Here is a 27,905-nt window from a genome sequence, read left to right as displayed (position 1 = left end):
GGGCTATGCAAATTTTGGGGTGGAGATAGCACTCCCCATTGCCCCTGCCCAGCTCTGCCACCTACCCTGAGCACAGCCTGGCCCAGCCTTCTGCTAGGAACCACCTGGTGCAGCCCTGACCCCAGCCCTCAGTGATAGCCTGCCCTGCCCCATGCGCAGGTCTGGGGACACACACCAGATCAGTATCGGCTTATATGGCTCCTTAAAAATGGCCCCAAAAATGTCTGTTAGTGCACCCCTAATAACACCTATATGTGGCCTGTCTTTAATATAATGATATGCATGGTGCCTCAATAGTAATTTAATCCCATGATTAAAATCTATTTCTATTACACTATAATCATCATACATAATTTTCTATGGATGTTATGCACAGTAATGAGACAGGGCTTTCCATATTTCTTAAGAACATAGGGAGGGCCATATAATAATCCATCTAACCCTGTATCCTCACTATGACAATGGGAAATCATAGATGCCTTAGAAGAAGAGTACAGGGCATGTCTAGTATAATCCATCCTCTCTCATACCTTCCCTAGTGTCAACCATCATTGGTTTAGGAATGTCAGAGGGTAGATTCCTGACTGTTCTGTTTCATAGCTATCAATGAACCTGTCTTCCATGAATTTGTCTAAACACTTATTATGCCTGTTTATACTGTCTGCCTCTGCAGTCTCCTGTAGCAATGATGTGCTGTGTAAAAGAGTACTTCCTCAAGTTCATTTTAAATCTATTTCCTATTAACTTCAGGGAGTGCCTCCTAGTTCTTATAAGCCAAGTAACTGAAGCCTTTATCAACTTCTCTAGATTCAATGTGTATAAACTTAGTTTAGCTCTTTTGCTAGTACATGCAGTGTAATAAATGGTAGTACAAAGTGCCATATGCATCTCTTAAAGTTAGGGAAGTGTGTATATTATATTGTCTAATTTAAGACACTGTGTGCATCATGTCATAAAGACTGTCCTGTTGTATAAGCATGAAGAGGCAGAGCTTAGGTGGTCTATACAGCTTTAATTTTTTTCCCTTCCCATTCTTTGTATTAAGCAAGGACATTTTGCAATCATGGTGCAGAGATTGTATTTTTAGCTGGATATTCTGTATACATTATATATGCCCCAGACATAGAAAATACAGCTAGTAATAGTTTCCGTATTTTTTAAAAACAGAAGATCCTAACAAAATTGGGATCCAAGAAAGGAAATAAATATACTGTCAAATCTGTACTTTAACCAAACCCATTAAGCAAGGGGAAAAAAATCACTTCATGTTATTATGCACCATTATATTAGGAGGTAGAAATCCTAAGTAATGACCAAAAATGTGTAAAGGATCTTACTAATCAACTTCTAATATACTATAAGGTGATATAAACCATCTATAAACCCTTATAATGTGTAAAAGGAGACATTGCACAAGAGTATTTTATTGTATTGCGAAGGATTCAGCAAAATGTCTTCCCTGGTATTGCAAGGAAAAAGTCAACAAGTGAAAAACAGAAGAAATTAGTTGTGTTGGCTGCTTTTAGTCACTGATGGATTCTTGTGTGTTGCAGTATTTCCTTAATAGAGTTTTGGATAGTGCCAGTAATTCTGCTTGCTGCTATCTGTTCTCAGCACATATAAAGGTCCTCCACCAAAAAGTAACTTTGGACTTGGTGCTCTGTTTCACTGCACCTAGAGCAATCATTTCTAACAGTGCAAAGTAAAATATAAAATGCTCCCAAAATGCAGTGGCATGTGAGTGCAAGGGACAGAGGTCAACTGAGAAGCAGACTTTTTTGTTTTGATTAGATGAAAATGGAGGTGTCAGATCACCTTTCTACAAAAGTCCTGTTGAAAATTGATCCTGCAAACTGCAGAGTTGGATTTAGATTGTGGGATAATCCATTGAATGCTGTAGAACACACAGAATCATCTCTCAGTGCCTCTGAGCAGACAATATTATGGCAAAAAGAACTGGTACAAATTTGAGCCAGGGCTTTTTGCCTCAGTGCACATGCCCAGACATATACTTTGGTGTGGGGCAAATTGTGCCACTTGGGGCAAAATAACCCTGCCTGACTTCTCCCAGCCAGGGGGAACTAGAGGCTGGGGCCAGCACCTGTGCTGGCCCCAGTAGTATAAGAAGCTGCCCTGGCAAGTAGCTCAGGGCTGCTCGCTCTCAGGAGCTTCTGGGGTTGTTAGCCCCACACGGGGTTACTAGTTAGCAAGGTGGGCCTTAGGGCCCACAGTATGACTGTTACAAATAGACAGGAGTTTCTGGGGCACGGCCAATTGGTATCTGGGGATACCACCCCTTGTGCCAGCTGGACTTCTGACACAGCCCTGAGAGTTCCCTGCTCCCTCTACCCACTGCAGCAGTCTGGCAGTGGGGGCTGCAGCCTGTCTGTCACCGGAGACAGCATGTGGACCCAAGGCTGCATGCCTGCCAGAGCTGGATGGGGACTGCATGACCATTAGAGGCATCTGCACCTCTGGGCCATCTGTCAGTGGGCTGTGGCTACACAGTTGGCCTTCGTGCGGCACTGCTGCCATTTGTGCCACAGCCCAGCCATATAGGCAGCTATCGCCCAGAACATGTTCTCAGTGTGGTGCCAGCTCTGAATAAGCATCTCTACCTGGGTCCTGCCACGTGGCTCACTAATAGGAATTCTGGTGGTCCCTACTAACAAACTGCAAAATCCCTATTAAACAAAACAACTCAAAGTCACTCTTTAAAATACCCCCAAATCCATGTTCTTCCACAAGTAAAACAAAACACCACTAATATATATAATTTTTTTTTGAGAGAGAGAGAGAAAGAGATCAAATCAGTTTGGCAATGTTTTATTGATATATTTACAATTTTGAAGGAATTTCATAGACATTAGGGGCTGGAAGGGACCTTGTGAGATCAAGTCCAGTCCCCCTGCCAGAGGCAGGAAGTCTGATGATCCCAGCTAGATAAACATCCAAATGCCTTTTGAATGAGTCCAGAGTAGGTGCTTGCACCACCTCTGGGGGGAATCTGTTCCAGACCTTGGACACTAGACTGTAAAGAAGTTTTTCCTTATATTGAGTCTGAATTGGCCTTCTAGAAGTTTGTGGCTGTTCGACCTAGTTATCCCTTGGAGCTTACAAGTGCCTCCATCATCATAATAAAATAAATCCTAAATATCTAGATGTTTTTATGTTTGTTTTTGGTTTCCTTATCACATGGTGGGTGTGTGATATGGTGATGTTGGGTTTGTAGGAGAGAGAGGAGTGGGGGGATGTGGGTGGATGTGGAGGGATGTGAGGGAATGGGGATCAGTGTGTGGGTAGGTGTGGGGGGACTGTGTAGGGTGGCTTCTTAGAAGAGGTGGGTCTCCTGGACATGGACTGCCCTCCTGCAGGGTCCCAGCCCTGCCACCAGGGGCTACAGCACTCCCCCTAGACCCCCCCTGCTGCTCCCCCCATCTCCAGCCACCTGCTCACTGAGGCTGGAGAGGAGCAGGAGAACAACCAGGAGGCTGGAAATAAGCTGAAGACGTTCCTCTGCTTGTCTTCAACCTCCTGCTCATCTCCAACCTCCTGAGGGTGGAAATGAGCAGAAGACCAAGCAGAGGGCTGGAGATGAGCAGGGGAATGAGCAGGAGGCTGGAGATGAGCAGGGGAATATAGCCAGGTGCTCATCTCCATCCCCTGTCTCCAGGGGCTTGTCTCCAGCCCCCTTCCCCCAGCCATCACTACCCTACCTGGCCCCAGCCTCCTGACACTCAAAACAGAAAAAAAAAGAAGTTCTGCACTCACCAGCTGTATCAGTAGCTGTTGGGGCCACTGAGAAGTCATGGCAGAGCCCCCTCATGCTGTGTGGGGTGGGGGAGGCAGTGGGGACTGGCCCCAGTTGCCAGGCACCTGCGCTTCCACTGCCCCATCACACAGGTGCAGCATGGTTTAGCAGAGCACTACACAGTGTCTGGAAGCTGGGGTGGCTCCAGCTGCCACCCAGATCCTGGTGCCACTCAGCCCAAGTGGCTCCAGGTCCCAGACAGTGTGGGGAGCTGTACTGCACCTGTACCATTTATTTTTTTGAGTGACGGGAGGATGGGGCCAGGCAGGGCAGCCAGCGGGGAGTTGGGAGCAGGTGGGGCAGCGATCGTGGGGCTGGGGGAGTGAACAAGGGATGAGGATGGGTGGGGGAGTGATTGAGGGAGTGAACATGGGCTGGGGCAAGGCAGGGATCCCCGCATGGCTCCCTCCCCCCTTCTCCAGTCCCCTCCACTCCCTACTTACCTGGCACAGAACCCAGGTCACAGTCACTGCAGCCTGCACTGCTACTTGGCCTGCACAGGCAGGCAGCGTGCTTCAGAACTGGGGCAGGGGCCAGCCATTGACACACTCTGGCTGGCTACTAGTGTCTCTGTGGAGGACCCGAGCCTCCAGTTGCCTCAGGACCCTGCCTTGCCCTGCTGTTCTACAGTGCATTTTTTTTGACTCCTGCATATCCAGGGCCTAATTTTGCCCCCACACTGCAAATGTGCAGTGCGGGGAACGTTTTTTTGTTCCCACATGTGCCTCTTTCAGCATCTCAAATGGGTTTGAGACACTGCAAGAGGCACATGTGCTCTCCTCTGGATGTGCTCATAAATGGGGAGAAAGGAGTATTTTTAATGGCAAATGTAGTTTAGATGACCAAATTGCCGCATACTATTGTTTATATAGCAAATATAGTGCATAACTTTATATTTTAATATTACTATTGTTGATATTGTTATTATTGTTATTATTATGATTAAGCCTTCTGCAAAAGCAACTGGGAATTTTCCAGTGATCCTTATGGGCACTGGAATATATCCTGTTCATCTGCCAAAAAGGGATTAGTGTGTAGATCTCATTAGGAATTTGCACATGACTTTATTATTATATAGATAAAAGGAAGCAAATTCCTTAGAATCAAAAGAAAGTCAAAGAAAATAATATCTAAGAATCCAAGTAGGTAGAAAGTAGAAAACAGTTTTTAGAGTTTGAAATGACAGTGGTTGACTATTTTGGGTGCGTGACAAGAAAATTTTTCTCCACTGCATCAAGGTGTATGTTCAACATGCAAGAAACAAAAGACCCGGGAATATTGTAAATAGTGTTTGTAGTAAAGGATGTGAGGAAGTTTTGAAACAATTAGTGTAAGTTGAACACAGTATTTGAATAAAAAATGTAATTATGTTAAAATCATTCTAATTTCATTAAAAGTATCTGGGAATTATTGTGTTTACTTAATTCTTTTGTAGAACTCAAAAGTAAGAGAGAAGGAAATAAAGAAATATTTTTCACTGGGAAGATATTTTATAGGCATCCTTTAATTGGCAATAGCTTATTTATACTTCAGAAGCCTCTGCATTATAAATAACAAAGGCATTGCATGAATTTAAAAAAAGAAAAAGAACACACAGCACAGTTAACCAAACAACAAGCAGAACCAGAACATTCAGAACCATTTACCTGTTATTTCCCTGTGTCTTAACCATTAATGTTATGACAGACCTAATCCATGAAATCAGTGCCAGTATAAAGAATGCATAAATAGTTTATTGGCCATCAGAACAACACTTTATGAAGCAGTCAGCTTCAGAGTAAGCCTGTTACCAACTAAATCCATAACACATATTTAAAAATATATTATTACTATGTTGAGAGCCAGCCTTACCACAAGACTATGTATTGTTCCATCTTAAAGAGTGTTTGGAATATATTGTGAGCACATATCAAGGATTAAACCAATCAATGGCCTGGAACATTTGTTTTATTTTAAATTTTGTTTTGCTTAAACCATTTTGATATGTGATTTTAAGAATATGATTAGGTGTCACTTTTTAAATCTGACTTGTGAGGTATTTGTATCTGGTAATAAATCATTTATCTATATCATATTCACAAGTTGACTTTGTCACCAGTTATTGTAGCCATTAGAATTAACAGAGATATGCATACGATTCTTAGACATATGAAGGAACAAAACAAGAAAGTGGCCAACCTGAAGCACAATCAACAACTGGAAAAGAAGAAGAATGCGCAGTTGCTGGAAGAAGTCCGTAGGCGAGAGGACAATATGACAGACAACTCTCAGCATTTGCAGGTGAGTTGATTTATTGATTATAATTTAAAATGATCAGGGAGCATATTTTTTTGTCTATAGTTTTCAAAATACATGAATGGTTTGATCCTACAAAGAGTTTTGCCCCCTTTTTTCTCCTGCCAGAATATGAACCCAGAGCTTTGATTAAATCCAACTAATGACTAAATAATTTTGAGGAAGGTTGAGTGGAATATATTCCACAGTGGGATTTCAGTTTACTTTGGTTTAAAGCAAAAAGTCTGTTTTGGCTTTATTTTCTGACTTATGTCAAAATAATAGACTATAACTTCTGTATTCTATTTGTGTGTGCAAGATGGAGAATTTAGCATTGCTTTGTGGCCCTGTGTTGGCTAAATAGTTGTTAAATATATTAGATTTAACTACAAGATAATTGAGAAGCTCTTGCATTGAAATGGAAGGACCAATAAAAAGGTCATTTCAAAACTTTTCCAGAGTATTTGGTCTATTGGAACGTTCACGTTTCTTTTATTTCATTGTATTATGTATCCATCAATTAATAGCAAAGTGATAACCTGGCTGAGTTGAAGAAATAAATTGTGCCTTTGTGTTGTAACTCTTCTCTATCACTCGCATGCACTCAAGTATTTGCCTATGAAGGACTAAGTATGAAAATGTTAATAAAGAATAATTCAATTTCTGTTTATTCTTTTGATAAAATATGCATTTTTAAACAATACAATTATTATTAGATTAACTGAGGCAGAAATAAATCATCAGCTATAATGTATTCATTTTTTAATATTAACACAAAATCACTTAAAAAAGGGCTGTATACATGATAGTTATTGGGCATGTCTACATGAGATGCTATGTCACCATAGCAATGCACTATAGTGACGTCATGCCGATGGGCACAAACGTGATGCTGTTGCTCCTTTGCTATAGTGCATTGCTACGGTGATGTAGAGGCTAAAAATCACCATGTGCCATTAGCATGGGGCCCTACAGGCTGTTACTGAACCATTACTTAGTATTTCCAAAAGAAAGTACTAAAAGATGGCACAGTAATAATGGCATTGTAGGGGCATGTGTAAACGTGTCCATTGTTATTAAGGATTTAAAAGGTGGAGTATTTTTATTTTGCATTTGTTTATAAACTTGGGAGGGTTTTTTTTCTGTAACAATATATACAGTAAAAGCATTCGTGGCATATAATAGGTAAATAAGGAATAACTCTGAGATAAATATTCAGAGAAACTGGACAACAATTTTCTAAATGTAAGTTGCTTTGTCTTTCTCTAACATGGAGGTCTTAGTTATATACAGACCAAAGAGAAATGAAAAGTTTAGACAAAACTCTAAAAGACTATCTTTCATTGGCTTGCTTTCTGGGGAGATCATTGAAGTCACATTAACCCCCAGATGGGCTGACCTTTGGTTTCTTTATTAACTAGTGAATTAACTTGTGATTTCAGTGGAAGTTGTAGGTTCTCAACACCTCAAATGAAATGCTCAGTATTTTTTTAAGATGTAACCTAATATAAAGACAGTGATACTAAACCTCTACTTATAAACTTGAGCACCAACATTGCAGAGCACCTTGGTTCATATGGGAGATTAATGCATCAGTGTATAGTTAGATTCTGAATAGCCAAAATACACTCCTGTGAGGTCCTGGTTGCAAGGGGCTTCCTTGCCCTTTTCATCAGCTGCAGTCCTTGCTTTTAGAGAGTGAGTGCACTCCTTTTCTTATTCAGGGACCTGGCCCTGCTTACACCTGTTCAGTAAATTGAGTTGGTTGCAAAGGCCTTTGTGTTTTACGAAACCCCACAGAGTGTAGAGGTAGGCCCACAATCTCTCTCTCCTAGTGTTTGGGACAGAGAACAGTGGATTGTTTCCTGTGAAATGATACAGCTCCTTACTAACACACAATTTAACCCATGAGTAGGACAACCAGTCAATCCCACTGTCCTATCTTGTTTCTCTGAATTCCAGAGGCTGTTTTGAATTATTTCACTTGTACTCATCACATGGATGACTGGTAACCTCTGCTCTCATTCTATGCTCTGACTTCTTTTCCTCTGTTCCTGGTTGTTGTCAGTTGTGCTTGTGCTAGATATGTTGTGCTATTGCTTTTGGTAAATAAGGGTGGCTCTTATTTAATAGATTAGGAGGGAAACTAGCCAGCATAATTCATTTTATTTTAAGTGGTAAATTTGACAGAGAAGTATTCAGGCAAATGTAAAGTGCCTCTTTGAGTTTGCCACCAAATCAGCCATGCTTGTTCCTCTGAATGGTGTGGCATGGGTGAGGAGTTGTGACTGTGTTGCAGCAGTTGGCTTAGCAGCTCTGTGGCCAAAGGTTTTGAAGAAGATAAGTAGTGGGGATAAGTTGGGGCAGGAGGGAAAGTTCCATAGTGGTGGTGCTGGTCAAAGAGGCAACATGGTAGGGACACAGAAAGTTAGTTTGATTCAGCTTCCCCTGGCACACCTCCTGTGAAACCCCAGAAAGAGTCTGAGCTGCTTATTTTGCTGACTTACCTGAAAGGAAGAAAGTTGGAAATCCATTCCTTCTAATTCACTCCACCAGGTGAATCCTCCCTAGTTCACATTGACCAGGTTGCTGCTACCTACTACATGGCTGGTTTCATTCTTTCGTACTGAATTCATAAAATTAAAGCAGATCAGATAGTGAAACTATCTGGTTCTTTCCAGTTCCCTTTGGGTGGTCAGGGGATTAGCTACATAGAAAGTAAACTACAAAGTAATTCATTTGGGGAAAACACACCCTAATATTTCTACAATTGGGTGAAATATCTTCTTGTCTAACCGGATGGACAAAACTGCTGCTGATATGAATTTATTTTCATATTGGAATAATATTTATACCCCCAAGTACCTCACTACTGATGTTTAGCTGTAACTGCACCTACAAGTTAGTTGTAATGTTGTTAAGCAAGAGCATATTGTTATGATCTAGTATCTGATATCTGTAGTCAGGTGGTAAAAATGAAACCAATTAATAACTTTGGATGTCAAAGGACACTTCCTGCATGAAAGCAGTTTGGAAAAAAAACAATTCCAGAGCCATCAAAGTGGCTGGGTTAAAGGGCAAGAATTCAAAGGTAGGTAAGTGAAGAATAAAGAACTCAGAGGCATCCGTTGTGTCACATGCAAAAGGATTCTTTGAACTCTGAAATGAAAATGGTTACTTTTATTTAAAGCAAATAGATGACTATACCTAGAATACTGGCACAAGGTCAGTTGTGGTTATGATGAAGTTTTGTGGCCTTTGACTGATGGTGATGTTGAGTTCAACCTTTAGCACCTGGTCTTATCAAATAACTTTATTTGGCATAAAACATTTCTGTGGAGCTGCATACACAGGATCTGGCTACAGTGATGGAACCCAGTTGCTTTCTGTAGGCTTCTAAGCTCCTGACTGCTTTTGTGAGCCTACTAGTATTAAACTATGTTCTGCTTTTGTTTTCTGCCTATTAAAAAAAACAACCTGTTCCAGGTATGTTAGACTATAATATGAGAATTTGTACCATTCGTTTTCTCTTGCAATAAGCAATTAATCCATTGCAGCTATCTAAATCTTCATGACCAATGAGAAGGCATGATAATACTTTATATCTGTAACAGGGGGTGCTTCCCAGGGCCAATTTTGCTTTTGGCCCACCCGCCTGTTTCTGGGCAAACTGCCCACATTTTCATCTGCCATGCCTTGATGTTAATTAATTAATAGTTGTTAATTAAGCAGGAGGCTGCCCATTTCTTGCCCCAATGCCAGCGGGCACTATCTGCAGCTCCGTTCCTCCCCTACACTGCAGCCCAAGCCTCGCAGATGGTATTTATAAATCCTCTCTATGTTGGGGTCTTGGCTGCTGTGGGCTTACCCCTTCTCTCTCTAGCTAGACCTGTCAGTCAAAAACCCATTAATCATGGCTTGACTCCCAGGCTCTAGCTCTCAAAGACTCATTGAGGCTCCAGCACCCTCTATGGCGCTGAGGTCTGTTCACTCCCAAGTACGGCACCCCCTCTTGCGCTGGGGTCTGCTCACCCCTGAATGTTGCACCTCCTTTGGCATTGGTGTCCTCCCACCCCTGAATACTGCGCCCTCTCTGGTGCTGGGGTCCCCACACTGAAGTGGGTCCTTAAATGCCTCCTCCTCCCCAAATAGCTTCAGCTGGATCCTCCGGGTATGAACATCCAATGCAAAACAGGCTTCTATGGCCATAGAATGGAAGAAGGATAATAAAGAAATAAGACAGACAACATGCCTGCTTACTTTAGGTGGTCATGCTTCTGGCTCACAAAGGAGCATATTCTTCCAGCAGAGACTGCAGCTGTAGCACCACAGTCATTGGGAGTCCCCCTCTCTGCTGTCCCTCTAGCCTTCTCCACTCACCATTTGTAGGATCCTGGCCTTCCTCTTCCTGTCACCTGGCCGGCTGGCAGGGCTTGAGATTTAACCCCTACTTGACCGGCCGGCTGTGACTGGAAGGTTCTAGATTTAAAGGGACCACCCTGTCTCTTAGTGACAGGGCTAGGGTTCCCTGTTACAATATCAATAGATAGAAACTGAAAATGTGTAGCGTCTATTTAAGTCTGCATAACCAGATAACTTAAAGCTTGCTCCCGCTTTCTATTAAAAAAGATATTTGTCAATATTTTACAAAAGGTGAATAAATGATTAATCAATTTTTCAATAAGCAGTTAATCAATGTTTCATAGTGTTATGGAGTCCCATAAGTTGTTTCTTTCCTTGCCTTTTAATCATAAGTTTAGAACCATCTACTGTATTACACTGTCTATAGATACTTATCATATCTAGTAGTCATGTATTAAACTTACATTCATAGAACTTTAATGTTGAATATAACCTAAAATCTTTATCAGACAAAGTAAAACATTTCTGAAAATTGATAAAATGAGTTGTAAGGTATGGCCCAAGTTCAGTTGGGCACTGGACAGATCCACTTTCTTCCAGCCAGGTCCCCTTTGTTTAGGATGAAAGGGTGTTAGGAGGAAGGTGGTAGGGGATGTACTGTGGCTGTATATTGCTTACTTGGGGATTCTCGTGGGAGGATTCCAGGAAAACAGTTAAATTGGTTACCAGCAGCTTTGCACAGCTGAAGTAGGGGCTGATTTTCTTTTTTTTTAAGTCTGCATATTTGATGGGCTTCAAGAAACTCTAAAGTCAGTTAACTTCTGTAAAACCTGACATTACATGAATGTAAGTTTCTCTCTGAAACTTCGAAAGCTCTTGATGTCTTGTACATATGAACTCCCTTCATTAAAGGTGAGACTCCTTCAAAACTGATTAAGATCGTTTGGTATCTTCCTTTGGGAGAAGCTCTAATTCTTAGTGACCATGCCTCAGAAGATTTTAGAACCTCTCTTTGGGATGTGCTTTGTGATGCCCATGTTTGTCTGTTTATGAAGTTCACTCCAAGCTCCTACAGGAAAAGCTCCCACAGGCTGTAATTGAGACTGATGCTTCAGGCGTGTCTTTGGGGGCTTATTTGGATTGTGCTAAAATCAGAAACATGAGGGGGTCAGACTTCATATTAATGTCTTGGGAAATGTGCAGTTTTCAGAGTTTTTCTTCCACAAATCCAGGGCAGATCTGTGCAAATCCAGGTAGACATATATTACGGCAAAAGTCAGGGAAGGATGACTGACCCTTGACTGCATTGTCAAGAAGCTATATGATTTTGAGAATTGTGTATCTGGTATGCTGCCACTTTCCTGGCATTTCATCTGCCTCACAAAGACAATGTATCTGTAGAAAATATAAGCAAAAAAGCTTGTTATCTTAAAAAAGATGCAGTTCTTCAGTCTTCAAGCACTTTTACATGTGCTCTAGGGGTGGGAGGGTTGGTGCTTTAATTAAAGTAGACCCAAGAGCTGCTTTAATTAAAGCAGTACCACATCTTCTGTATCAGCATCCCCATACTTAATAATGGCAGCAGGGGCACTTGAACTAAAGTTTGTTCGATGCTTGTTCATTCGATGCTCCACTAGGCTCAATTAATTGAATCTGCCCTAAAGTGCTGGAATTCTGACACCAGTCCACAGTAACACCCATTACTGCCAGCGTCTCATGTAGACATGGCGAGGAAGAAGTAAAGCCATTACCTGAACTGGTGGGCAGGTTGGCGGGGCTCAGGTAAGCTACTGGTCCCTGTGCGTGTGATGAAGATAATATAAATCTAGTACTTTCAGCCTGAAACACTTTCTCATACTCACTTTACAGCTTCCTTGCTCCTATTTTTGGGCTAGCAAAGATCCAGGGTTTTTAATTTGCTGTGGCATTGTTCTTGTGGCCTTTCCGAGACTGGGGAACAATTTTCAAGTTACCTCCAGCGTCATTATACACAGTGGATTTTTTCTTTTCTCCTGCAGCAGGTTAGGATAGTTTAAGAAGTAAGAGTTAAGCTGTTGAAATTTTGTAGATGGCAAATTTCCAGTGCAGGTGCTTCTTTCACAAAGGCTTCTGTTTCCTGATAAAGTGCGAGTAGAAGTGGATTTAGGGAAGATAGTGTCTAAAGAACAAAGATCAGGATCCTGAAATCTGCTAGAGCATCCTCTTAGCCCTCATACAAGGGAAGGGCAGTATGGTCTCAGCAATGGGCTAAAGACATATTGTAAAGGAATGAGGGCTGATGGTAACCCTTCACCCAGGTATAAATAATTAAGAAAGGATTGATGACCTGTGCTGAACAAGCTATTGTTGGATAGTACCCAGACTGAGTTGAAGTCATGGTCTAATTAAACCACTGTTCTTGTCCGTCTTCCTGAGAGTCTGGGGCAATGTGCACAGCAGCAATGACCATTACTTTTTAGAGAGGTATGATCTCATTTCCAAAAATGCATAGAGCCCTAGGAAAGTGAGATTGAATCTATTGATCCATCTGTGTGAAGGACTGCAGCTGCTACTGTAAGTGAGTACCTCCTTTTTCAGTCTTGGGGTAAAAGCCATTGCGATTCCTGGTTTATTACAGTATCATTAATTTAGAGTTTTATTATATGCTTATGATTTATGATGGATATAGGATCAACACCTGGCTATTACTACACAGCTTTTCTAATAATGTCACTAAGCTTGCAGAGGAGAAAAAGTTGTCCTCATAACATGAAGATTAATATCTTTTATAATTAAGACAAAAATCATTATCAAAACAGGTAGAGATATCACAAGGGATTATACCTGTTTTTTTTCCACGTGCAGTACTCTTATAGCCTATTTGATTTGAGCATTCCTGCCCCTCCCCTGAAGCTCTCAAAAATATTTGTTTCAATATTGGCTTTCTGCAAGTTTCCACAGAACTTCTCAAATTCATGTTTTCTGGTGAGATGTCTAATCTGTCAGGTTCCAAAAATCTCAGCTATTTATCTTCCTGTAATTGTCTTCCATCTCCTTTATTACAGAGCTGGCTTTCATTCTATACCATTTGGATGTCAAAATAATTTGCCAGCGTGTGTTCTGACTTGTTAATTTCAACAGAATGATTTGCTTGCTAACAAAAATTATGTTTCCAATTTTTTTCATTAAGAACAGAATTCAGTTTGCAAAGCAGTAGCCAGTCATGGATGCAAAAATCTTTTTTCCTTTTTATGTAGGTATATTTTTCTATATCAAACTTATGTTTGATATGTTTTAATAGTGTTACCTATTGGCAATCAGATTAATGCATGCTACTGAGATTTGTGTACTGAGAACTAGGAAAAATATTCTTTACTCAATGTACTCCCAGTTACCACTTATCACTGACATTTCAAGTAAACTTACATTTCAGGTAAATAAGACTATTATCCAAAGGATAAGCAGTTGCTTTTGTAACCTCTCTGTCCCCTCAAAGGAGGAGGAAGAAATGAAAAGGGGAGGGAAAGAGTTTAAGAAAACTGGCTAAAAATAGACAATAAAATATTCCTCTGATCATATGTGCTTACAAAACCATATAGAGTAAAACAATGTTAGGCAGAAATAAAGTCATAACATCAAGTCTTCGTAAAACCAGTTGTCTAATAACTAAAATATCATGGTGTTATTGAAGGAACTGCTCACAGCCATTACCCTACTGCAGTATGAATGATGTGCACCTCCTTTGAAGCACAAACCACCAACAATCTCCAGTCTCAGTGATGTGTCTGGAAAGCAAACTTCTGAAAATAAATACTTATGGAAAACTCTAAAATACCCATGGACCACACAAACTTTATGGTGACTACAATAATTAGAAAAGATGATCCTCATATGCTTCTACCACAATATAAAACAATGGAAATATGTATGTAATTGTACACCACTGGTTCCACCATTGGTTCTTATTGAAATAACTTCCAAAGGAAACATTTATTCTTTTTTTTGTGATCATATTTCTCATAAATGTGAAATTCCCATTATAAATTTGAACTAAAACATGTACAATCATATTTGTATTATGCAACACAATGACCACTTCTACACAAGATGCTGACTGCACAGTCATTTAATACTTGCGTACACAAGTACCAAATGACTGCACAGTAACCGGTGTTACTGCACAGTAGTGTCCCCGAACAGCTTTCTGATGACGCTACTGTGCAGTAGCATTTTGTCAGGCTTTGTGCTATGTGATGCTACTGCACAGTAGTAATGAGTGGCTACAAAGTAGTAACAAGCTGTGGCAGAGAGGGATCATAATTGACTCCAGGATGAATATGAGTTGCCAATGCAATGAAGCAATAGGCAGAGCCAACTGCACCCTGTCCTGCATCAACGGGGGCCTCACTAACAGGTCCAGAGAGGTCTTGCTCCCCCTCTATATGGCACTGGTCAGGCCGCAGCTGGAGTACTGTCCAGTTCTGGGTGCCGCACTTCAAGAGAGATGTGGAGAACCTGGAGAGGGTCCAGAGGAGGGCCACTCGTATGGTTGGGGGCCTCCGTGGCCAGCCCTATGAGAAGAGGCTGAGGGACCTAAATCTCTTCAGTCTCCACAAGAGGAGACTGAGGGAGGATCTTGTGGCTGCCTACAACCGTATCAGGGGCCAGCAGCAGGGATTCGGGGAAAGTCTGTTCACCAGGGCCCCCGTTGGAGTCACCAGGAACAATGACCACAAGCTGAGGGAGGATTGGTTTAGGTTAGATATTAGGAAGAACTACTTCACTGTAAGGGTGGCCAGAGCCTGGAATAGGCTTCCAAGAGAGGTGGTGCTCTCACCTTCCCTGAAAATCTTCAAGAGAAGACTGGATAGGCACCTGGCTGGGATCTTATGACCCCTCCCACCCCTAGTGCTCATTTCCAGGGGTTTGGACTTGATGATCCATCTAGGTCTCTTTCAACTCATTGATTCTATGATTCTAAGCTACTGTGCAGTCAGCATCTTGTGTAGATGTTGCCAATATGTGTGTTTTTCTAAATTGTAGCATATTCACATGTCCCAAGAGAGGGGTAAGTGCCAGCCTCAAAACAAATATCTGTTCAGATATGCTCAGCTTTTGTCATTTCTTTCTTATCTCTAGCAGTAGGTTTTGCTCTGTAGTTTTAAATGTTTTTATTATTCTTCGGCAAGCAGGTTGGGCAGAAAACTAAGGCAGAAGCTCATATGCTTAAGAGAGATTTTTCACTGTAGCAAAATGTTTACTTTTCTTTAAGAGTGCAAAGACGTATGCTCCAGGTTAATCTGGAATATTGTACATTGGAAATTAAGTTTATCCACTGCACTGAGTGTAAAATAAATCATTCTACAGTTGTATGGCCGCCAACAAAATGATTCAAGCTTTATGGAAATCTGATTTCTGCTATGTGAAAGTTTGTAGTCCTCATTCACTTAGGTTTGATCCTGAGAGCTTTCAAAACCTTGCACACATTTTTAAATAATCTGGGAGAATTTTCCCAGGTTTGTCCTCCTTGTAGAGAAGTTTTCCCAGAGCTGCCTGAGCAGACATTCTAATGCTGAGTCCCTGGCAAGTGGAAAGTTTACAGTGCTGACACTGTGCAGCTGGGTGGACTCCTGTATGTACATCTCAGTGCTCCCTTAGTCTGCCTGGCAACAGATGTCAGCAGCGTACAGTGAAGCCCTGATTGGGTGCTGCCGATGGCCCATGGCCAGTCTGTGTTTCCCTGCAGCACAATGTGAGGATTGTGAAGGGGGTTCATTCTCTCCCTGGTCAAGCAGCAGAGTCCAGAGTCCACTGTCTCTATGAGGAGAGGGGTGGAGAAAGAGCAGATGGGGTGTGGGGGGGAGGTATAGGGATAGGGAGCAGGTGCTGGGGAGCTATGTTCTTTTCTGTGGGAAGCCAGAGCATGTACAGACATTCTCCCAAAGTAGTCAAAAAAAAACTGTGGACGGGTGTACACTTGTGGTTCCTCCTGGGAAAGCAGTGATTGTCTGCACAAGGCCAACATGCTGCAATATCTTAGGTTTAGGTGTTTTAAAATATGAACAGAACCTGTGTGGAGTTCCTGACATAAATTTATTATACTATTCTCTGGAAGTATTTTATTTTGAAGGATATTTCACATAGATTGAAGTATTAAAATATAAATACAAAGGGAAAACTATAGAATACGATAAAGTCTTACAAATGAAAATAAACAGAGCAAAGTAACTTATTCAGAGACCAAATAAACTGTTTGAAACTTTATTTTACAGGCCAGAGTCATCAGACTATGCTGAAATTTCAAACAAGTTAAGAAGAAATCCTATGCATAAATGAACATCTTTATAGTGATTAGAATCAAAACAGTTCAGACTAGAATTTAAATGAAGTCGTCTTAAATTTTCTGTGAGTTCAGAATCATAGGTTATTTCATTAAAAATAGGCTGAAATGGGGTCTGTATCTGTAGCAGATAGGTGGTAGCATCTTGAAAGTTTTAATAGATCTGATGTTATGTGGAAAAAATATTTTTTGGCTTTCAGCCACAGGCCATTATTGGGTGGGAAAAGGGAGATTAGCTTACAGGATATGACTCCTGCCTGCTGGGTGAGGATAAAATCCACACTGCATTACACCTTTGGTTTTTGAAGCTGATCCCCTCTTCATAGCCAATTAGTTGCACAAGGATTGGATCAGGGGAAAAGGAGAAAATTAACCCACATTTTTCTCACTTTTGCCTTCTGCATTATATGTGATATGTACCCCAAGAGAGACACAAATGGAGCAAACCTGGGCTTCGTACAAGTGCAAGGGAAGAAAGCTTATATTTCTCCCTTTGCACAAAGATAGTGGATAACCTGAGAATGGACTATCCTATACATGGTCAACAGAGGATGAAAAGTTGTTCAGAACTTCAAAGATGTCAGAAACCAGCTGGATCCCAATAGGTATAAGCAGGCATTTTTCAGTTCTTCAAATGTGAATTGGTACCAGAATCTGGGAACTATGGTACTAATGTGAATGGACTTACAATAGAAGCCTCATTCTACAGCCCCTGAAAAGCTGTTTCAAGAAAATGTAATAACTTAGTTGCTTCTTATTAAAATACATTAGTGACAGTTTCATCAGCCTGAACCAGACACCTGTGCTCCTGAATATGTCCATGGGTGAGGCAGCAGGTTAATGCTGTGCCTGATGGACAAGATCCTCATTGATGTCTAGGTTTAGAGTTGATGCTTTAGTTCTCTGATTTAGTAGTATAAGCCCCACACACATACTTTCAATGCAGGCTTCTTTGCTGAGTTTCGTGCTAAGAGTTCATTGCCTCAAATGGATACATTTTTTCAGGCCTTAGCAAATACTTATTGAATAATCAAGCAAATCTCAAGTTCAGATGGTCAGTCTTTGTAGTATTTGGTTATGTTTTTCATATACAGTCTCAAGTTAATGAACTAACATATGAAAAAATGTAAACTTCAGTATTTTATGCTAGCTTTCTGTAATACATCTGCGCAATTCTCCTCAATGTATTGCCTGAGATCCAAAGTATGTTCTTGTATGTTTCTGTTTTCAGCTGAGGGGTTCCTTGGAGACTGTAAAGTTTATTCTTTTCCTACGGCTAGGCTAAAGTCTAATCAGTTTTGGAAAAAAAATTAAAGATTATATATATACTGAATATCTTTCGCCCTTATAAAAGAAAAGTTAGGAAATATAAATGGGGACAACTTACTGAAATCGATTATACAACTATGTACTTTAGTGTTTTGTCCATGGGTACTTTCATTGCCATTTCTCTGCTTCTCTAATTATAGCTGAATTTTGCCAAGATAGGAAGTGTAACTAATAACTTCAACCTCAAAAATGTCCAGCCTTCAGCAAAAAGTAGAGTTTATTATGAATTTCACACAGGTTGTGGAGAGTTTTCTTTACTAATATCTGCAGGAAAGAAGGCAGTTGTATATTTAAAGCTGTCATTTTTATGTGCATGTGATTATATCTCTAAGAATGTGCTTTATTTAAATTAGGTAATAAACAAAATTGCTTACCTGCAACCTGTTGTTTCTGTTTTAATTATCTATATTTCATACTGTGGTCTATAATAGGAGTAATAAAAAGGCAACAATTCCACTGATAATGTATTTCAATACCTTTTTAAAAAATGATTACAAAACCAGAAATACATTATAAGTACAAAATCAGAATAATTGAAACAAGCCCATTACAGACAATTACAGATGCAGATAATATGCACACATTTCTAGTGGAACATAAACATACTTTTAACATAGATGTGCACTTAGGCATTTTCTTTTCTTGGCCAGGGAAGGGTTCCATGAGTTGTGGATAAATACCATATGTGTTGCTGAAATGTGTGTTGAACCTCAGCCAATGTTTTAAGATTACATTGAATTTTTCTAAGAGGTTTCAGATGAAGAAAAGTACTAAACTATTTGAAAGTCTACAGAGGGCAGAAAGGTTGATTGGTAGGTCTGAGGATCAATAGCAGAAGGGTTTTTTTTCTTTTGGGATTTACTTTGACATTTGTTTTCATTGCACAGAGTAATCCCCAGAAGCTAAAACTGCTTTTGTTATAAAATGTCCCTATAGACAATCTGTGAAAATCATATTTGAAGATCATTTTGTTACATTTGCACACCCTGAGAATTTTTACTTCTTTCTAATAATTGGTAGGTTGACATATACATACTGAATGCTACACTGTGGACACATCTACATAAGACGCTAACTGTGCAGTAGCTTAATAACACTGTGCAGTAGCATGTCACAGCATGGATAGTGCTAATTCACTGCTGCATGGTATTATTAGGCTACTGCGCAATAGCATTACTAAAAAGGCATTCACCAGCACTACTGTATAGTGACTGTGGTCACTGGACATACATATAGTACGTGGTCGTACAAATACTAAATTAAATGTGCAGTGACCACTGTGCATTATTTAACATGTAGACACACCCAGTATTTTGTACAGAATTATTTTAGCTGACCATTTTTAAAAACTTGTCAATGTAATATGTAAATGTATATGTAAATACAGCTGTTTTATTTTTTGGTTTTCATGTCTTTTCTTCACCTAGAATATTACTTATGTATTTACTTGAATGTGTTTCAAAAAATATCTTCATATCTTTCATCAAGATTTGTAAGTTAAGCCAAACAGCATGAGAAACTATAATATTTACCTAATAATAATAACAATGGTAATATTGTAAGGACTTCTGTTATAAGTACTGTTATAAGCATCTTCCAAGTCTACATGCGCATTCTCCTATCTCAGAAATGTATAAGAAATAATCATAGAAAATTAGGGTTGGAAGGGACTTCAAGAGGTCTTCTAGTCCAACCCCCTGCTCAAAGTGAGACTATCCCCAAGTAGATCATCCCAGCTAGGGCTTTTTTTAGTCAGGCCTTAAAAACCTCCAAGGTTGGAGATTTCAGAACCTTCTTAGGTAAACTGTTCCAGTGCTTTACTACCTGCTTTAATATACTTCCACACTTTCTTTTTCTAGAAAGCAAACTAGATATACATTGAGCACACCTACACATGACGCTATGTTGCCATAGTAATGCGCTATGGCAGTATAACATCTGCAGGAAAAAACTAGGATGCCGCAACTACATTGCCATAGTGATGGGCTCCCTCATTATAGCTCATTGTTATGATGATGTAGTGCCTTAAAAATTACCATGCGCTGCATGCACAATACAGTATGGGTTGTTACTGTAGTATCTTTTAGTACTTCTGAAAGGAAGTATTAAATGATGGCACAGTAACAACAGTGCCATAGCAGCACGTGTAGATGGACACATTGTGTTTCTGTATTACCCAAAGTGACGTAGAGAGTAAATGGCAGAACCTGAATACCCTGGCTTGCAGCCCTTTACCATTAAACAATGCAATGAAATATTTGGATATTACAAACTGAGTTATACTTATACATTCCACACACAGTTATTTAAAAATCTATGAATGGCAATTTTTTGTAAATATTTGCAATTCAACAACACGTTTCCATTTATAAAGCAGATAAATTTTATTGAATATATGAATTCCCTGTGGGAATATATATATCTATTTGGGTTGAGAAATACAAACTGAATACTGCACAGTATTCTGTACAGTGTACTTTTAGGTGACTATTTTTAAAAAATGTGTATATTTAAGTAAATACATAAACATATGCACACACACACAATGGGCACATTAAGGGGAAAAATCCTTGAAAAATCTAAAACTGAAACAATGAGAAACAGGAAAAAATTTAATGGGATATACCTTTTTTTCTTCTCAGTATTTATGTAATAACTCACACATGTGGGACTCCTGTAATCTCCAGGGGGCAATCACATTCAACGTGCATCAAAAGAAATAGTTCAGTTAAACCAACTTTCCCTATCCAGCAATAATTACCATGGGTTTACACTGAGATATAGTTGCGAAAGGTTAGTCAATAGGGCATCTGCAAATCAAGTCATATGTCAACTCTACATCAATAACCTCATTATAATAGATGTTAGTATTTCAGCACATCAGAGTTCAGTATAGCAAGCTACATATAGTTCATTTTAATGTTAACTTTGACTTATAGCTTGTCTAATATCTTACCAAGTTATATAATATTTAAACACCCTATAATATATAAATTATAATCAATGACAAAAGCAATAGTTGAGATTGAAATTCTGCACGCTAAAGTCGCACTAACATGCCTTAATCTATTTGCACAGTTTGTCCTCAACAAAACATGTAATAGGAATTTTTATCCTTTAACATAGACAGCTTCCTGATGTTTTATATTTTTATAGAATATTCTTATAGATTTATATTCTTACAGATTTTCTTTTGTAAGTGGGGCATGAGAAATAATGTTTAAGGTTCTCCTTCACCAAGTAAACCTTTTCTGACCTTTTTTTTTAGGTTATAGAATGTAACTGATTAGCTAAATACTGCAAGAAGTGCATAGGAGTTCTTTCAGTAGATTATCAGTAGAACAGATCTATACCACCTACAGTCCATCCCAAGTTGTCTGTAGTATCATTTGCATCCTGAAGAAGTGGAAGGAAATGAGGGCATGTGGAAACTGTGCGTCTTTATATGATTTTGTTTAGAGAACTCTGTAGCTTAAAATATCCTATGCATTTTCTCTTAAATGCATTTGCTTTAAATACATGCTACTTTGCTTTAAGGAGGTTGTTTGGCTGTTGATTACCTCTGTCATTACACTGGTAGAAACAGAATTGCTGGGTATGGGCACAAGTCAGACCTGCTGAGGTGATGATAGTTGATACACAGAACTCAGGCTGAGAGTTGGAAAATGCTGTGAGTCTATCCTGGGAGAGTTTAAAATCCAAGACCTTTGAGATGGAAAGTGGCTGCTCTCAGAAAGACTAAAGATGCAGTGGTGCAGTTTACCCAGTAGTTGTGACAATAATCATCCTTATCAAAAAAGTCCAAACTGCAGCTATGGAGCTTATGTAAAGGCCCCTTTCTTACTAAGCTGATATGATGTCTGTGCCTTCAAAATAAAAGTTGCTCAGTTCTGAATAAAAAATCAATATTACTACTGAGAGTCCTGGAGTAATGTTGTAGCCACGATGATCTAGGAAATATGCAAGAAGCAAGGATTTTTTGAGTGATATCTTTTTATTGGATCAACTGCATGATTGGAATAGATTTAGGCAAGCTTTAAATCTCAAGAAGACAAATACACTGGATTTGTCTAAGTTTATTCCAACCATGCTGTTGGTCCAATAAAAGATATTTATCTTGAAAATCTTTGCCTTTATGTTACTATTGATGCTAGCTAACATTTCAGAATCAACACACAAACCTAAAACAAAGCAGTGGCTGCAGCAGGAGTCCATGCTCTTACCCTGTATTAGGCTTTTTTCCCTTTCCTGCTCCACTGTGCTCTCCTCTTCCCCACCCCTCTTCCCTCCTGCACTGGCTGACAGTTTGTAAATGGGAAATGTAAGTTTTGCAGAAGCTGAATATGGCTGTGCCCTACATGCAGACTGTCCCTGCAGGCTGCTGCCTGTATTTCTTATTTACAAACTGCCAACCAATGGGGGAGCAAGGCAGAGCAGGAAGGGAGGGAAGCAAAATCAATGTAGGCAGGAGCACCTATTCTAGGTTGTCCATAGCTATGTTGTTAGCTATGTTGTAATGGATAGTGACTGTTGGGGAGGGGTGGGGTTGGTGAATATATGAAGATTTCAGTTGTATCCTAGGCAAGGTTAAATGTCGCCACAGCTGAAATCCTTGTTAACTTGAATAAGAGAAACCCAAACACTTAAGATTTTTTCCATTAATATGGTTTATAACTTTTATAGGCTGTTAGATTTGCATAGAATTGCAATCTTTGACTTCATAAAAATATCTTAGTAAAAGCTAGACTGTTTTGCTCTATTTTAACATACATATTTTTAGTTTCTCTCTCTATGCCGGGCATGAGGGGTATTACAGTGACATTGTTGAATTACTTAGAAGAAATGGTTTTAAAAATCTGTTTGTTCATTGATTTAGCAAAGTTTTATTTGTCAGTACAGTAGAATGGCAGGTTGTTGGGCCCTGCATTATTGAGCTGGGGTTGTATATTCATATTTATTTTCATAGATGCCTATTAGCATAGTGAAATAAGCATTTTACTCTTCCTTTTGAGCTCTGTCACACTGAAGGTTTAACATAGGTGACTTGCCAAGGATGAGAAGCAGGTGTAGGTAATCTGCTTTTCACTTCAGAGAGATGCATATAACTGTGTGCAACATAAGTGCTATAGCCCTTTCCTTCATTTACAAAAGATAATTAAAACAAATAGCCCAAAATATCAAACTACATAGACCGCTGGTAAAAGATTCAGTTGGAACCTACTATAATTTTTGGTTGTATATCTGATCTGTCAGGTATGATGATCATAACTTGAGGGAGGATCCAGAAAGGGAGTTAGATGATATTTGGCATTTAAAAAAAAATATATATATATATATACTTAGAAAACATTTCTAGCAGTTGTTCTAATTTGGCTAATCTATGTACATTTAAATTAAGTCATGAAGGAATCTATTCTGTATTTGGCAACTGAAATGAGGCAGCTTGAGCTAATACCACATGGGGTTTGTCAATAATTTATAAGTCATGTCAAGAGAAAATTGAGAAGAGGAAAACCCATGCTATCACTAATTGGCTATGATAGAAACTGGATACTTCTGTCATGAGGGCGTGATCAGTTTCCATAGGCAAGGACAAGGGACATGAAAATCTAAAATCTGTCCCCCTAATTGTTGAGGAATGTTTAAAGTCCTGGAATTTAAAGGGGCTTTTGACATGCTGGGTCTGGAGACAGGAAGGTGCAAGAACCTCCCATAGGTATTGAGGAGATAATTGCTCTTGTAGGAGGGCCAAAACTTTTTATAATTCCTTAAGATGGCACTTGTAATCCAACACTAACTTGTTAAAATATGAATGGAAGCTAACTCTGATATGATAATGAAACCTAACACCTAGGAGCTGATAAGGAAGCTGGAGAAAGGGATGCACGGAAAAACTGTCAACATTGTTCATATGGCCAAACTTCCAGAAATGTAAAGTTTTCTTTTGTTTTCTCTGTAACTAAGCTAAGGGGAATCCATACTGCTTGCCTAAAGTGTTGAAATGTAGCATGTCATGTAAACTGCTTGTGGTTTCTGACTCCTGTTTTCTCTCCATTTTGAATAAATCTTAGGTGAACTACAGTTTGTATCAAGAGGCAAGAGTTTCTCTGAGAAAAAAGAATTTGTTGGGTGATATCTTTTATTAGAACAACTGCATGGTTAGGTTATACGTAGACAGGCTTTTGGCCTCAAGAACAATACTGTGTTACTGAAAAGTTTGTCTATATCTCTCTGAAACTTTCAGTCAATCTAAGAAAAATATTACCATGAGAATTCTTGCTGTTTGCCTGTTTTCTGGGGCATCATAGCAACAAGGGTTTCTGTGGGTGATTATATTTAATGGACCTAGTATTTTCATGGAGAATACTCCAAATTGGGATTAGAATTCCTCAGTCTGCCAATTTATTGATCCTCTCCACTTCTTACTCCAACCTAAGCTTCCTGTATGGTGTCTTGGTTGAGGGACTGGTGATCCTCTCCCTTTGAGAGGACTGTCTTCTCAAAGAAGATGGTACAGCAGTGGGCAATGGCAGGTAAATATGGGAAAAGTTTAAGGACATGAGCTGTTCTGCTTTGCTGTTTGGTTAAAGTCATATTACCAATAAACTGAATTAAATCCTTAAGAGAATGAATGATATTTGTATTTTTGGTAGGTTGATTTTTTCATACCCTTTAAGTTTAGTCAGATCAGTCATGAATATTGATATATTGAAATGTCCTGAATATTGCATGGATAATTTAAGTGACTGAGGTTTAAAAGTATATTTATGCTAGACTTTGAATGTAGATGGTTTGGGGAAGACACTGAACTAATTGCCACTTCATTTTAATTAGGCTTCTTAAGGTTTTTGAAAATGCTTCTATTTTCAAAGTTCACATGTAGGTACAAGTTCTTCTTCTCTTTGCTCAGATGGTTGAATTTATACAATGTTGATTTTAGTGCATTAAATTACTAGTGTGCTGTCAGAGTCAATTACGCATGTGGAAAATGAAGCACACAGCTTCCCTGTGTCATTACCGCAGATTTGTTTTTGTTTTGGTTGCATTTTTCGTTGTGAAAGGGGCCTTAGAAGAAATTAGAAAACCACAGTTTCTAAAATGCTCACAGTTGAACAATATGCTTGAATGTGTGCCTACTGAATACCTGAACCTAATCATAAAGATCTCAATTTTTAAGTGAAATGCTCCTCTCTTAACTTGATTTAATGATGGGTTTACACATTTACTCATCTTACAGGCATTTTTTTCTTGCTCCTTTTCCAGGATTAGAGTTATAACTACACTGTGGTTTTGTGCACATGTATAAAATTTCCCTTCACAGGTAATACCACATGTTCACGGTGAACATCTGTCTTTTAACCTAAATATGGTAGTTACAAGCAAAAACCAATTCATCTCTTCTAGCAGGGTTCTGAATGGTCTGTGTTTCTTGTGTGCCCTCTATGATGATGGCATCTGTTAAATTTATTGTTCCCAAGACTAACATTTAAGTAGTAAAACAACTGTGCCAAATCTTTCGTTCAATGACTGAAAAACAGGCATATTGTAACAAAGTCATTTGTGTTCTTAAGGAAAGTTTGGTCCCTCAGACTATATTTTTACTGAACTAAAAGATTAGGCTTGAGTGTCTCTAATTATATTCTAATTATATTATTTTTATTGTAACTTGAGATGTTTAGTATTTGGTGCACATGTAAAACTAAAATCGAATCTTCTCACAAGCTATTGACGACCTAAAAAATGTTGGGTCAGTCCAGTATCTACATCATCCATATATACACTTTTATATTTTAGTATGATTTCCCAGTGGTATATAAATTTACCTCTTTATAAAAGGCCATTTAAAATGCCTGTTGATATAAAATCAACTCTTCTTTTTAAATGATTGCTGTCTGATAGAGTCTTGTCATTTGAAATATGAACAAATAAAGAAGGCAAAGGGTATACTACAAGAGCTTGTAGCTGAGAGAGATACTGTTTTCACCAAGAAAGAGTTGTTCAGTCTTCTGCAGAGAAACAGGTCTCCATATGAAAACATGGTCAGAGGTTTTGGCAGGTTTGCAGTCAGGAACACTTAACATCCATTTATGATAATTAGCCCATAGTGCCATTGCCTAGTTGTTAATCAACCTGAAAGATTAGTCAAATGTAAAAAGATATATAAATTTAAAATATGACCCCAACCTCACATTTTTCCTATTTTTGTGTTACATATTTATCAGGGCAATTACTTTTACTATTTAAGCTACAACTATTCATGTAAGTTCCCTTCTTTGCTGTATTAAAGATTTGCTATGCCTGTCTTGGTAGCTTAGCTTTGAATGAAGAGAAAATTGAGGCTTTATCCATTCATGCACCCTTAACCAGCTTCATAATTTTTTTTTCAAATACTTCTTCTCTGTTGGCACAAAGCCCTTTCCTTAGTGTTTGCATCTTTAAAATAATCCTTATATCTCTGTTTCTTAGCAACATCATACGTTCCTTTTATTTCATTTGTTTCTTTGAGACATTTTTATGTTTACCATTCCCTAAGTTACGAACCTAAGGAATTTAACTTCTTAGCTTGCAGGTGCTTTCTTAGGAATACTAACAATAGCCATGTTATCTTTCATAAAGCCACTGAGTCATCCCTGAGAGATGCCTCATACAGAAAGTTATTTCATGTTCTCTTCTTTCACAGTATCTGTATCTTTTAGGCTTCAGTTGAGAAGCTGGCACTGGGGAGATAATGCACAAAATATAGTTCATGCTGTTAGACACATGCTGTACAGTCTTGGCAACTATCACTGAAGTTAATATTGAAAGTAACTACTGACATAATCATCTATTTGACTTAGAGTAAAAATAAAAATTGCATATCTGCCAAACTGGCCTGTGCTGAAAGACCACAATCAGAGTTAAGATAGTATCTATATCATGAAGTCTGGGATATTATCATCAGTCTCAAGAATCTCTATTACTTCATTAGATCATAACTTTAAAATTAAATTTCTTACCTCAAACTTCAGGTAATTCATGCTATTGTTCTGTCAACTAACTTTTTAACCTTTGTACAGAAGAGAGTGGAAAGCGATAGTGGAATTATAAATATATATAATCAAATATGTGTGTATGCATATATAGGTTGTTATAGAATAGCTGTGAAGTTCAGTGAATGCCATTGATGCTTTTCATATCCTTTATATGATTCATTTCTTTAGGTTGTGCTGTCTTGATATTTTTGTGATGTTACTGTTTGATACCTGGGTTTCATGAATATTTGTTTTGGCATAACATTGTATACACACATGCACCATAATCTCAAGGCATGTTTTGAAAAAAAGTTAATGGAATACCTAACAATTCATAATATATTTTACCTTAAATGAGAAAGCACTGTCTTTACAGAAATATCTCAAAAAGTCTACTCTATTTACGGTCTGAAAACCAGGCACATTTTGATGTATTTGTATGCTAAACATTTGCAAAGTCAGGTGGCAACTTAGACATCTAACTTCCTTTTTGTCATACCTTGTTTGTATGTACAGTTGTATTAACTATATAACATTACCAAATCTAAAAATTTTCCTAGGCCCTAGCAATCATTTGATTGTACTCTGGGGTCAGAAGCGGTGGAGTGTGTGTGTGCACGTCTGTGCCCATGTCTGTGTCCATGCAATGAAGGAGGGGGAGAGAGAGAGAGAGCAATGAGGGAGGGAGTGTGTGTGTATATGCACGTGCACGTGCGTGCAGTGAGAGAGGCACACTGTGTGTGTCTGTATGTGTTCATAGGGTGAGTTCCACATGCACACCACACCATGCACATGCACC

The 27,905-nt window shown here is 39.0% G+C and overlaps 1 protein-coding gene across 1 annotated transcript in view; it reads left to right on the top strand.

Annotated features, from left to right (window-relative positions):
* ERC2 (ELKS/RAB6-interacting/CAST family member 2) overlaps positions 1 to 27,905 on the top strand; it is a 1,102,519-nt gene that overhangs the window by 596,316 nt on the left and 478,298 nt on the right. The window contains exon 12 of the mRNA XM_090022087.1: positions 5,956 to 6,091. Coding sequence (XP_089878213.1) covers positions 5,956 to 6,091 — 136 coding nt within the window. The remainder of the gene's footprint in view (positions 1 to 5,955; positions 6,092 to 27,905) is intronic.

This window comes from Crocodylus siamensis, chromosome 11 (assembly GCF_052110815.1).
Source record: "Crocodylus siamensis isolate JL-2025a chromosome 11, ASM5211081v1, whole genome shotgun sequence".
Classification (NCBI taxonomy): Eukaryota; Metazoa; Chordata; order Crocodylia; family Crocodylidae; genus Crocodylus; species Crocodylus siamensis.
This window is presented reverse-complemented; position numbering and strand designations above follow the sequence as displayed.